At 42.2% G+C, this 12,282-nt stretch overlaps 1 protein-coding gene across 1 annotated transcript in view; it reads right to left on the bottom strand.

Moving 5' to 3' along the window:
• Nucleotides 1-5,892, bottom strand: part of ALOX5 (arachidonate 5-lipoxygenase) — a 129,827-nt gene extending 123,935 nt beyond the window's left edge. The window contains exon 1 of the mRNA XM_044296351.1: nt 5,669-5,892. Coding sequence (XP_044152286.1) covers nt 5,669-5,818 — 150 coding nt within the window. The 5' untranslated portion in view covers nt 5,819-5,892. The remainder of the gene's footprint in view (nt 1-5,668) is intronic.
• Nucleotides 5,893-12,282: the final 6,390 nt, after the last annotated feature.

The following is a 12,282-nucleotide window of genomic DNA, read 5'->3' as shown; positions in this document are numbered from 1 at the left end:
GGCAAAATTTCAGGTTTTTTTGTAACAGATCCCTGCCTTAGAATTGCAAAACAAAAGATATCTGGCTGCAGAATCTTTGGCACACCTGGATACCCTGAGATCAGAATTGAAAAACCTGACTCCCAAGAATACCGTAAAACAGAATTAATAGCGAAGCAGTTCTGTGATTACTACAGTAAACTCTATAACCTATATGATACACGCTCTCTCAACGTGTAAGCAACCAAGCAAATTCAGGATTGGTTTAAAACATTAAACTTGCCTTCCTTGCTGCCACAACAAGCCCAAAAAGCTAGAAAGCCCCTTTTCCCTTTTGGAATTGCAAGCAGCCTTAAATAACTAATTCGAAACAATACTTCTACCCTGCCTATTGGTGGTTTGTAATGCAGCACTAGGGGGACAGCCGTTCACCAGATCTATGCTCTCAGCTCAAATCTCCATTATTCCAAAACCTATTAAAGACCACTCCCTATGCTCCAATTATCGACTTATCTCACTCCTCAACAATGACCTTAAACTATACGCCAAAATGCTGGCAAATAGATTGAAAGCCTTTTTGCCAGATCTCATTTTGCTGGAACAGGTAGGGTTTATCCCTGGGAGAAAAGGGAAGAATAATATTGCGAGAGTGATCCATCTTATGCAATAAGCTAAAGGTTCTGCAATGCCTTTAATGTTACTCAGCATGGATGCTGAAAAGGCATTTGACAGAGTTGATTGGCTATTTATGTCCCAGGTACTGTCTAAATTTGGAATCCCTGCAACCCTTAGAAGTGGAGTGATGGCTATGTATAATAACCTGACGGTACAGGTACTGGTTAACAGAACTCTTTCCCCCCCATTTGATATATCTAACGGGACCCGCCAAGGTTGCCTGTTGTCCCCATTGCTTTTTGTCCTTGTTATCGAACCACTTTTACAGGCCTTCAGGTGATCAGATGAGATGAAGGGGATTCAGGTTGGACCCAATACCAACTAGCAGTGTTTGCTGATGACGTTTTATTATTTGTTGCAAACCCCAAACAGGCTTTTCCTGGCAATCATGTGCTCTCTCCAATTTTTCAGTAAATTTTTCTAAATCCATTGTACTTAATGTTTCTTTAGCCTCCCGATTTCAGGCTGGTTTACAACAATCCACCCCATTCCAATGGACTACTCAGTCAGTAGTATTCCTAGTATATACTTGTTCTCAGCAAATTTTTAGGGTCTGCCGAGGATCTTGGAGGACCTGGTAGATTCCTGGGAAATGCCCTTTGTTTCATGGTTTGGCCGAAGGACCCTCCTTAAAACTATCTTGCTCCCCAAGGTGCTATATTGTTTACAAGCTTTACCTATCCCAATCCCATGCGTATTTTTCAAATGCCTACAAGATGTTTTCTCATCCTTCCTCTGGGGACGGGGTAAACCCAGGTTGCCCCATAAATACTTAATTCAACAACCTAAAAATGGAGGACTGGGGATCCCTGATTTATATAATTACTATAGGGCGATTGTATGCGATCGGTGCCTGGACTGGCTCAGTCCCCATATGGGGAGGATTGACATTTCCATGGAGGAAGCCATGTCTAACATTCCTCTGCAATCACTTCTATTCCTAAACCGCTCCCTAGTTCATAAAATGCTTTGCACTACCAGCATTATAACATACTATACAGTAAGGATTTCGATAGACTCTAAGGTTATATCTAGTTTAACACCACTCCAACCCGCCCTTATGCAAATACGAGGTGTGCTTTTAGCATCCTCACCGACTTTTTGGGCAACATTGACTGATACAGAGAAATTTTTAAACACCCCCCCTTTTGTCCATATGCCCCGAGGATGATATCCCATACTATTCGAGCTTAAAAGCAAATCCATGCTTTTCCCAGCCCCCTCAGAACTTTCTGCCTTCGAGACTACAGATTGTCCTGCAAAAAATGAGCCCCCACACAGCTCAGTAGGTATCACCATAAAAATGGTATGGGGGTTAAAATATGGTGATGTAAAAAAAAATTTTTTTTTTCAAAGTTTACATTATTTTTTTCATTATTTAGACATAAAAAACTTTAATATAACTATATATAACTAATAAAAGCGAAAAAAAAAACTCCAGTATCCTAACGGTTAAACCGCCAGAAGTACCTCATTGCAGCCTGTTGCATAATTATAAAGTTGTCTGTGTCTTTTCTGTACAATGCATCAAAAGTCTAAAAAAAGATTTTTATTTAACTGGCCGCACTATGTAAACAATAGTCTTGAAGTCAAGGAGGCTGCAGCTTTCTTGCCTGAAGTCAAGCGTGCCCCGCCCATTTCCTGCCCTTCGGCGTTTGATTGATAGGGTTTCCAATTCCTTCACTACTGGACACTCGAACGTAGTCTTGCGCGTGCGCTGTGTCCCTGCAATGCCGGTTCCTGCGCACTGTTCCCCTCCACTGTGTGGTACTTTCCAGAGGCTTAATGCTCAGACACTCGCACACAAGAGCCTGCGCATGCGCAAGACTATGTTCGAGTGTCCGGCAGTGAAGGAATCAGAGATCCTATAAATAAAACGTTAAGGGGCATTAAAGTTTGCGCTTGACTTCAGGCGAGAAAGCCGCTGCCCCATTGTTTACATAGAGGGGACAGTTGAATTAAAGTCTTGGAAAATGGAAAAAAAAGAAACAGCCAAAGAATAAAGGTGTCCATACCCTAGCAAGAAATACGGCTCATTCAGATTAGGCCTCTTTCACACTACAGTATGTTGAATTCAGTGTTTTGCGTTCCGTTTTTCACGGATCCGTTGTTCCGTTTTTTGCTTCCGTTGTGGTTCCGTTTCCGTTCCGTTGTTCCGTTCTTCCGTATGGCATATACAGTATACAGTAATTACATAGAAAAAATTGGGCTGGGCATAACATTTTCAATTGATGGTTCCGCAAAAAACGGAACGGATACGGAAGACATACGGATGCATTTCCGTATGTGTTCCGTTTTTTTTGCGGACCCATTGACTTGAATGGAGCCACGGACCGTGATTTGCGGCCAAATATAGGACATGTTCTATCTTTCAACGGAACGGAAAAACGGAAATACGGAAACGGAATGCATACGGAACACATTCCGTTTTTTTGCGGAACCATTGAAATGAATGGTTCCGTATACGGACCGTATACGGAACGCAAAAAACGGACCTCAAAACTGAAAAAAAAAAACGGTAGTGTGAAAGAGGCCTAAGACAATGCAATGGACGCATTTTTTATACGGACCACTCACAGGCGATCTCCACGTCCTATCTGTTTCTTGCAGACCCACTCACTTGAGTGAATGAATGGTGTATACAATGTTTCTAATCATAGCATGAACCATTCATTGATGGAAATGCATTCGGACTTGTGCATTAGGTTTACACACAGGGAGCTGAGTAAGGGTAAAATTAGATGAGATTTTTTAACCACAGTCAAAATTTCATCAAAAAAGGAGTTTAAGTCGCACTCAGTTTTATCAGGTTAAGGCCTCTTTCACACTACCGTTTTTTTTTTCCATTTTGCGGTCCGTTTTTTGCGTTCCGTATACGGTCCGTATACGGAACCATTCATTTCAATGGTTCCGCAAAAAGACGGAATGTGTTCCGTATGCATTCCGTTTCCGTATTTCCGTTTTTCCGTTCCGTTGAAAAGATAGAACATGTCCTATATTTGGCCGCAAATCACGGTCCGTGGCTCCATTCAAGTCAATGGGTCCGCAAAAAAAACGGAACACAAACGGAAATGCATCAGTATGTCTTCCGTATCAGTTCTGTTTTTTGCGGAACCATCAATTGAAAATGTTATGCCCAGCCCAATTTTTTCTATGTAATTACTGTATACTGTATATGCCATACGGAAAAACGGAACGGAACAACGGAACGGAAACGGAACCACAACGGAAGCAAAAAAAAACGGAACAACGGATCCGTGAAAAACGGAACGCAAAACACTGAATTCAACATACTGTAGTGTGAAAGAGGCCTTACTGCGGTTTTGTGGTGCAGTTATTTGCCAAGCATTTTTTGCAAGTTAAAAATGTAACACAAATGTATTCCACTTCTATAAACTGCCGATAAACACATCACAAAACCACAAAAATCACCGTCAAAGTTTGTTTTTTACTACATGGTCGAAATTATTTTATTTAGCTACTGTATACCTTCAAGTCCAGCCACACTAACAGGGGCATGAGCACTACACGTGTCTAGGGTAGCATACACTCTAAAGCCTCATTCACACGTCCGTGTCCGTTTTCAAATCCGTGAGAAGGTGGTCAGTGATGCATCCATGAAGCTGTCTGTGAAGGATCCGCGTTGGGTCCATGTGTCTGTTCTTTGCTGTCCGTGTGCCATCCGTGTTTCACTGACACTGAACAGCTGAAAAATAATTGGCGTGATGGATCCGTGAACACGGACAAAATAGAGCATGCTTCCGTGCTAAAAATACGGACCCCCGGAACGTACTAAAACACTGATGTCTGATTACACACATTAAAATGAATGGGGACGTGTGCTGTCCGTGGAGAACACGTACAGCACACGTCTGTGGAACACGGACGTGTGAATGATGCTTAGGGCTCATGCACACAAATGTATTTTGTTTCCGTGTCCACTTTGGGGGTTTTTAGGAACGTTTCTGGAACCATTCATTTCAATGGGTCCTCAAAAAAAAACTAAAGTTACTCTGTGTGCATTCAGTTTCCATATGTCCGCATGTCTGTTCCGCCAAAAAATAGAACATGTCCTTTTATTGTCCTCATAACAGACAAGGATAGGACTGTTCTATTAGGGACCTTTATACTAAGTCTGGCGAGTCCTAAAAAGTCTAGAAAAGTGTCTAAAACAGGTTAATAAATGTGATGCAAAGCACTACTCTGGCTTCCTGGTGCATATTGAGCCAGAATTCTGGTGCATTCAGATTAGTAACCCCCCCCCCCTCCCCCCCCTATAGGGTTTGACAAAAACAAGGCAAAGATTCTTTCTTGAATCCCATTCATCAGTTTTTATCAGTTCAATCAGGATGTGTTTTAACAGGTTTAAAGAAACAGCATGTTACTTTCTGAATATAGAACCTAATAAAAAAATATATTAGAAAAAAACTGGTATTTTACACATAAGTTATTCATCAGTTTAGAATAGTTACACAAAACAATAAAAAAAATCTAATAGCAAATGACGCAAGCGTTCAGTAATGAAAACCATATAATACAAAAACAACAGAAAATTGGTGGTGATATTTTTCTTTTTTTTTTCTGGATGGAATAGCTTTTAGTCAAGAGAAAAAAAAAATCACCATATCCTTATGGTAAAGGGTCATTAAAAAAACCTTTATGGAAGCCTTATGGCATTGTAATTTGAGTATGTTTGGTGCTTTTTTTAGATACTGTATTGAATAACACCAAATTAACAATTTTTGCATTTTTTTATTTTTAATTCTATTACTTCAGTTCCATATTCTATTCTATTTGTGATATTGCAGCTTTAACATATTTGGTAGCATTATTTTGTCATTAGTTTAAGTACAGCTTTAAATGAAATGCATGTGTGATGGCTAATATCTAGTAGTAATTGAAGTTTGCCTATATGGCCGATATAATTAGCTCCTTGTAAACCACATGGTCAGTAGTTTGGGTATTATAACAGGCGTGAAAGCTAGTCATGGTATAGGAGATCAGTCACACTTACCGCACCCCTCTCGAAATCATTGTAGAAAGGTTTATCCAGCAAATTCTTTTCGCTGCAGCCCTTGGATCCAACTAGTGTAATATAGATATAATCATCTGTGCCAGCAAACCACTGACTGCCTGTAGCCACTGTGATGGTATATGAAGGCATCTTGCGGGTACCAAAGAGATAGCAGTATGCCTTAGTGAACAGCTCAGCAGGGCTGCCAGGTTACATCTAGACAGGGTGCTATACTTTGTATGTCCTCCCCTACTTGCTGAGCCCTTCCTCCTATTTTCACTCAACACATTCTTTACTCTGAGGTTTTAACTTCCTCTTTTGCTTCACGTCTATGTTGCTTTCAGGTATTTTTAGGTAATTATCATTACGGCTTGTGTAATTCTATCAGGAATTGGTTAACTTTTTGGTCCACTTTGCCTCATTTTGGCTTTCCTAAAATGTCACCAACCTCTAGGCAGCAGTACCACTCGGTATACTCACGATCCTGCAACGTTTTGCTATACTATCAGTCACTTTTTTAGCATAGCTTTTATACACCATGAGCACTTTACATAAAGATTTATTGCCCATAAAAACATTTAGACTGCAGGGAGACAATTATACTGGTCCACATCAGGGGTGCACGTAGCCTTCCTGCTGTCTGAGGCGAACACTGAAACAGCACCCCCCCCCCCCTCCTAATGCCAATTTCTTAACCTAACCCCTTCCATTCAGCCTATGGCCCTTTGGCTGCCCCCCCCCCCCCCCCCCCCCTTGTGCCTACCTGAGGCGATCGCCTCACCTGGCCTCATTAGTGGTGCACCCCTGGTCCACATTTGCTAATCTGTCTGCGTCTAATATCTGAAGTGAAACAATTTTGCTGGGCTAGGGTTTGTATACCCTTCCCCCTGATTTGCTTGAAAGGTGTGGGGCTTATATGAAAACGTAGGTTGCTTCATGGGAAATGCACCATTTTGCACCAAAATTGCACCACAAATCTGGCATAAGATTCTGTCTCAAAGTAAGGCTCGTTTCACACTAGTGGTAGGAGAGCTCTCTGGTTCCTTCATCGACGGATGGTACCTGAACGCCTGTATTAGGATCCGTTGGAGATCGGGCCATAACCTGGCAAATGTGCCTAAGAATAGGCCGGACAACAACCGCTGCGGTCAAGGTTTTTTGTCCAGCTGATTCCCTAGCCTAAGTCAACCAATAGTACAGAATCAGGGAGAAGTGTCTATCCCAGCACCACATTTATCATCCAGCCTAAACTCCTGGGATAAATCAGGTGCAGGTCTAGACAGCCTGAGCTTACACCATCTATCGGATTAAGGCGCATTTGCGCGCTCCGACCATGCAGGCGTGTATCAGGAAGAGGCTGTTGCTTCATGATAACTGCCTGATCATCAGGTGTGGAAAGAGCTGCATTAGCATGCAGTCATTTCCTCCACTGTAGGGGACGAGCGATGGCTACCGTCATTGCTGTTCTCATACAGATTCATTTCTGTAGGCAGCAGATCATGGCTTACACAACACAATTTGCTGCCAGAAACGATGATTTGCGCTCATTTCACCAGACGAACTGGAATTTTCGTTGTTCATACTAACATTTGCTCTTTCCACGCCTGATGATCAGGCAGCTATCATGAAAATCTGCCATAAATCTGGGCCAATGGACACAGATAAAGGGGGAGGGGGGGCAATATTTATCAGAACTGCACACTGAAATTTTATCAGAACTGACATTGAAATTCAAACATTTGCTTTGGGGCTCAGTCAGTTCTAGTTACACTACTGATTCTCCAGAAAATAACAATTCTGTTACGTCTTTTCTAATACTTCTGCATTTTGCTGCCAGTCGTCCTAGAAATGTACACAGTCTGACACCATCCAATCAGGGCTGGCATTGTTAGATTGTGTAGGGACACACCCCATTGACAAGGGGAAAGGTAGCACCCAATTGCCAATTTTTTCATAGATATTTAGGAGGAAAAACAGAGAAACAGCACAATGTAGAGTTCCAAGGAAATGTACTCTGAAATTGTTATTTTATGGAGAGTATTTACTATAAGAGACAGGTCAGGAGTGACAATCACAGGTCCACTTTAACTTGAAATGACCAACATGACTCAACAGAGAAAAAATTATTTTATTAGAACTGGATAATCTTGCTGGATTTCGATTTTTCTGATTATTGCTGCCATAATCATTTTTAATTCTATTCTAGGTTATATGAATGAAAAGAGGAATCATATCACTCCGTAATAGGAGAGGTGCTGGTAACGGGATCGCAAACCGTCAATTCATTATGGTGTTCAATACATTTGCATTTATTTCTCTTTTTTTATGGGCAAATAAGATTATAGGGCAGCACAGTGTCTCAGTGGTGCTAGGTCCATGGTGATGGACCATGTGATGAGCGCAGTGATGTCACCAAAGGTCCTTTTCCTCCCAGATCATCAAAGAAGAAGAAAGAAGACGAGCCAGGCTGCACGAACAAGTGGATGAGGTGAGTTTAATTATTTTAATTTTAACCCCTCCATCCTTAATTTACTAAGCATTCTGTATTAAGAATGCTATTATTTTCCCTTATAACCATGTTATAAGGGAAAATAATAATGATCGGGTCTCCATCCCGATCGTCACCTAGAAACCATGCATGAAAATCGCACCGCATCCGCACTTGCTTGCGATTTTCACGCAGCCCCATTAACTTCTATGGGGCCTGCGTTGCGTGAAAAACGCACAATATAGAGCATGCTGCGATTTTCGCACAACGCACAAGTGATGCGTGAAAATCACTGCTCATGTGCACAGACCCATAGAAATGAATGGGTCCGGATTCAGTGCGGGTGCAATGCGTTCACCTCACGCATTGTACCCGCGTGGAAAACTTGCCCGACATGAATTCAGGATGGAACATCTAAAGCAAAGACTGACTACTCAGATAAAGAAACTAATTGACTATTAGTAGCTGGATACTACAAGAAATTTTTAGAAAACTCCTTAAAAACCTCAATAAAGGGATTTTCCAAGACTTTTCAACTGATGGCCTATATTCTGAATAGATCATCAGTATCTGATCGGTAGGGGTCTGACATTCGGGACCCTTGATGATCAGCTAAAGAAGGCACTGGAGCTGACAGTAGTGGCGCCTCTTCTTGCAGCTTACCAAGCACAGCGCCATACATTGTTCAGCGGCTATACTTGGTATTTCAGCTCAGCCCCATTTAATTCAATGGTGTTGAGCTGTGCCTAGGCTGTCACGTCATGTGGCAGTCTAGGCAAAGCTGCAAGAAGGCTGTGGCACTACTGCAAGCGCCAGTGCCTTCTCAAACAGTTGATAGGCAGGGGTCCTGGGTGTCGAATGCTCAATCCTCACTGAAAAATCTCAGAAAATAAATGTATAAACATAAACATTTGGATAGGTAATAAATGTATCATTGTTGGTGGCTCCACCACCGATCACTAGAACAGGGGTCCAAAGTGCTTTTCACCAGCATAACCATAGAGTTTAAAGGTGCCATGCTCCTCACCATGGTTGTGCTGGGGAGAAGAAACTGGGGACTCTTAACCCCTGTAGTAGTAATAGGTAGGGATGGCTAGCTGCTGTATGCATGCTTACCAAGTTTTAGTAAAAACCCTGCCCATCCAACTCTGCCTGGAAACGCCCATTTATGGGCAAAGTTATTGTTATCCCCGCCCCAGGACTGTCTCTGAAAATATGGGACAGTCCCTGCAAATTTGGGACAGTTGGCAACTATACATATAGTGGAAAATTCTCTCTACAGTGTTTTAAAAGAAGGGAAAATCAACTGCATGCATAGTAGACATTTATATAGTTTCAATAATGAACACGTATAGGCAATATATGAGCTTTGAAATAAGATTAAATCTTTTCTATGAATAAAGAAATTCTGCAGTACCAAAATGAACTTAAACTACATCTCACATGAATTATTGATCTTAAAACCAGATGACCTGGTTATATTATGGATAGGAACTGGAACCTGCAGGACTATTGCATCTGAAACAGACTGATTTTTAACGTGATCTCAATGAAATCTGTCATTGTCAATGTCAATTCTGTCATGATCTCCATTTTTGTCTGCTACTTGTAGCATCCCTACCATGTCTTTGAAAACTGGATGCCAGCATAATGTGTTGTTCAAATTCTTTTATTAGGAGGAGCCAAGAAAAGAACAATACAGTACATCAAAAACAACCCGATTACAAGTCGAGGCTGTGTACGTATATATGTATACAATCAGATGATCATGAATAGAATAGAAGTAAATGTAATAGAGAAAAATGCAAATAGGAATATATCCAATGATCAAATCTTCCATTGAAATGACATATCAAAATCTCAATAACAGGTGTAGAGAGGCAAGAAGCCCTGATATATACTACACACCACGGGGACAAATGACTAAGACAAGGACACATAGGGAAAAGAAAGGAACGGGAGGGGGGGGTTTCCTGACAAGAAAAGTAGTGGGATATTAAACAAGATAGTAATAAATACCAAATTGACCAAACCTACATTAAAATACTCCATAGCTCAAATGGAACTATCAGTGCGGCCTGAGAAAATTAAAATCCGTTAGGGGGATGCGGTCTCCCTAGGAAATGGCAATATCCCTAGTTAACCAGTTGAGATAATCGTTAGATCCCTTAAACAGAATCCAGGGAGTCCAGATTTTTAAGAACTTATTGGAGTTGCCCGTGTCCTCTGCCCAGAGCTTCTCCATTCTATAAATTTTCTCAAAGGTGATGAGCCAGTCCCTAAGAAGAGGGGTGGATGTGGATTTCCAAATTCTAGGTATGACCAGGCGAGCGGCTTGTACAAAGAATCTTAGGAGACCTTTTTTCAAAGTGGAGGTAGAACTAGGAAACATAGAAAGAGGGGCACCCTCCGTTGTCCACCTGGAAGAGCTGCCACTGACCATATCATATAAATCATTAATAGATTCCCAGAATGGTGTAATTTTACTGCAGAACCACCAGATGTGGGACATATTGCCCTCCTCCCGGCCACATCTCCAGCATGTACTAGGGCATGCGGGAAGGAAAGAATGCAATAGGGCCGGGGTCCTGTACCACCTGGACATGATCTTAATTTTTTTTTCCTGCAGTCCACACCTTACAGACAACTTATGGGATAACTCGAATGCCTTCTCCCATAGCTCGGAAGGGATTGACTTCCCCAGTTATTTTTCCCATACACTTACAAAGGGTAGGGTGGAAATGGAATCATCCTTCCCCTGAAGTAGCCCGTAGATCAGAGACACTAAGTATGTGGGAGGGGATGTTTGGGTGCACAGCGCTTCAAAAGTGGTGAGATCCCTAGACAGGGCATCTTTGGGGCCTAAGGAGGCGAAGTAAGTTTTTAGACTGACATACCAAAGCCACGCCCCTTTAGATGACCTCTCCGGGAAGGAGGAAAGCAGCCGTAAGGAGCCCCTCTCCATAACTGAGGATACAGAAGGGTTATCTGCAAGGTCCAGACCCAAAAACGATTTACGACCCATGCCCAAAGGGAATTCAGGGTTATTGAAAAGAGGGGTCAGGGGGCTGGGGGATTGGGTGAGGCCTAGTGGTATTGCAATTTTATCCCATATTTTCAGAATTCCCGAGGTCAATAGGGGGAGCCGCGAGGGTCTTTTAGACTTAGAGATCCAGATTAAGTTTTGGGCTGGAAACCCCACCTCATGCTTCTCGAACTGGATCCATCTTTTAGATTGTCTATTATGAAAACAATCCAGTATATACGAGAGGATTGCCGCTCTATGATAATTTGGTAGGTCTGGGACCCCCGTGCCTCCCCTTGATCTATGGCGCACCAAAAATATCATCCCCATCCTAGGAGAAGAGCCCGCCCAAATGAATTTAAGGAACATAGATATAAGAGTCCTAAAGAAGGCGTTTAGAAGGGGTATGGGGATAGTGTGAAAAAGTACAAGATACGTGGGAGAATATTCATTTTAAGCGTGTGTATCCTACCGAACCAAGATAACGGTAGCCCCTTCCAGGCCCTCAGGTCCCTCTTAATGTCCTCAATAAGTGGGGTAAAATTCAAAGGGAAGAGATTTGCCGAGTAAGAAGGAATGACTGTACCTAGATAAGCTATGTGACTGTGGGCCCATCGGAAAAAAAAAGAGGATTGCAGATTGTTGACCAAGTTTTGAGGTAAAGTAGTATTAAGGACCTCTGACTTATGGATGTTAACTTTAAAATTGATAAGATCTCCAAAGGTCGAAAATTATTTCAGTATGTTAGGAAAGCTGACCAGTGGGTCTGTGCAGTAGATAAGGAGATCATCCTCATAAATGGCAATCTTCGACTCCAGATCTCCCATTCTCAGGCCCTTGATAGACTCATTGGCCCTAAGAGCTCTGGCTAAAAATTCCATAACCATAATGTATAACAGAGGGGAAAGAGGACACCCTTGTCTGGTGCCATTATGGATACGGAAAGGCGTCGATAATGATCCATAAACTCGGACCTAGGCGCTAGGGTCACGGTACAATGCCAGAATTCTATCTATCATGCTAGGGCCGAAACCGAGCGCCTTCAGGGACTCGTTCAGGAAGGACAAGTCCACACGATCGAACGCTTTCTCTGCGTCGATC

The sequence above is a fragment of the Bufo gargarizans genome, chromosome 6, assembly GCF_014858855.1.
Source record: "Bufo gargarizans isolate SCDJY-AF-19 chromosome 6, ASM1485885v1, whole genome shotgun sequence".
NCBI lineage: Eukaryota > Metazoa > Chordata > Amphibia > Anura > Bufonidae > Bufo > Bufo gargarizans.
Note: the sequence above shows the minus strand (reverse complement) of the source record. Positions and strands in the feature narration are given on the sequence as shown.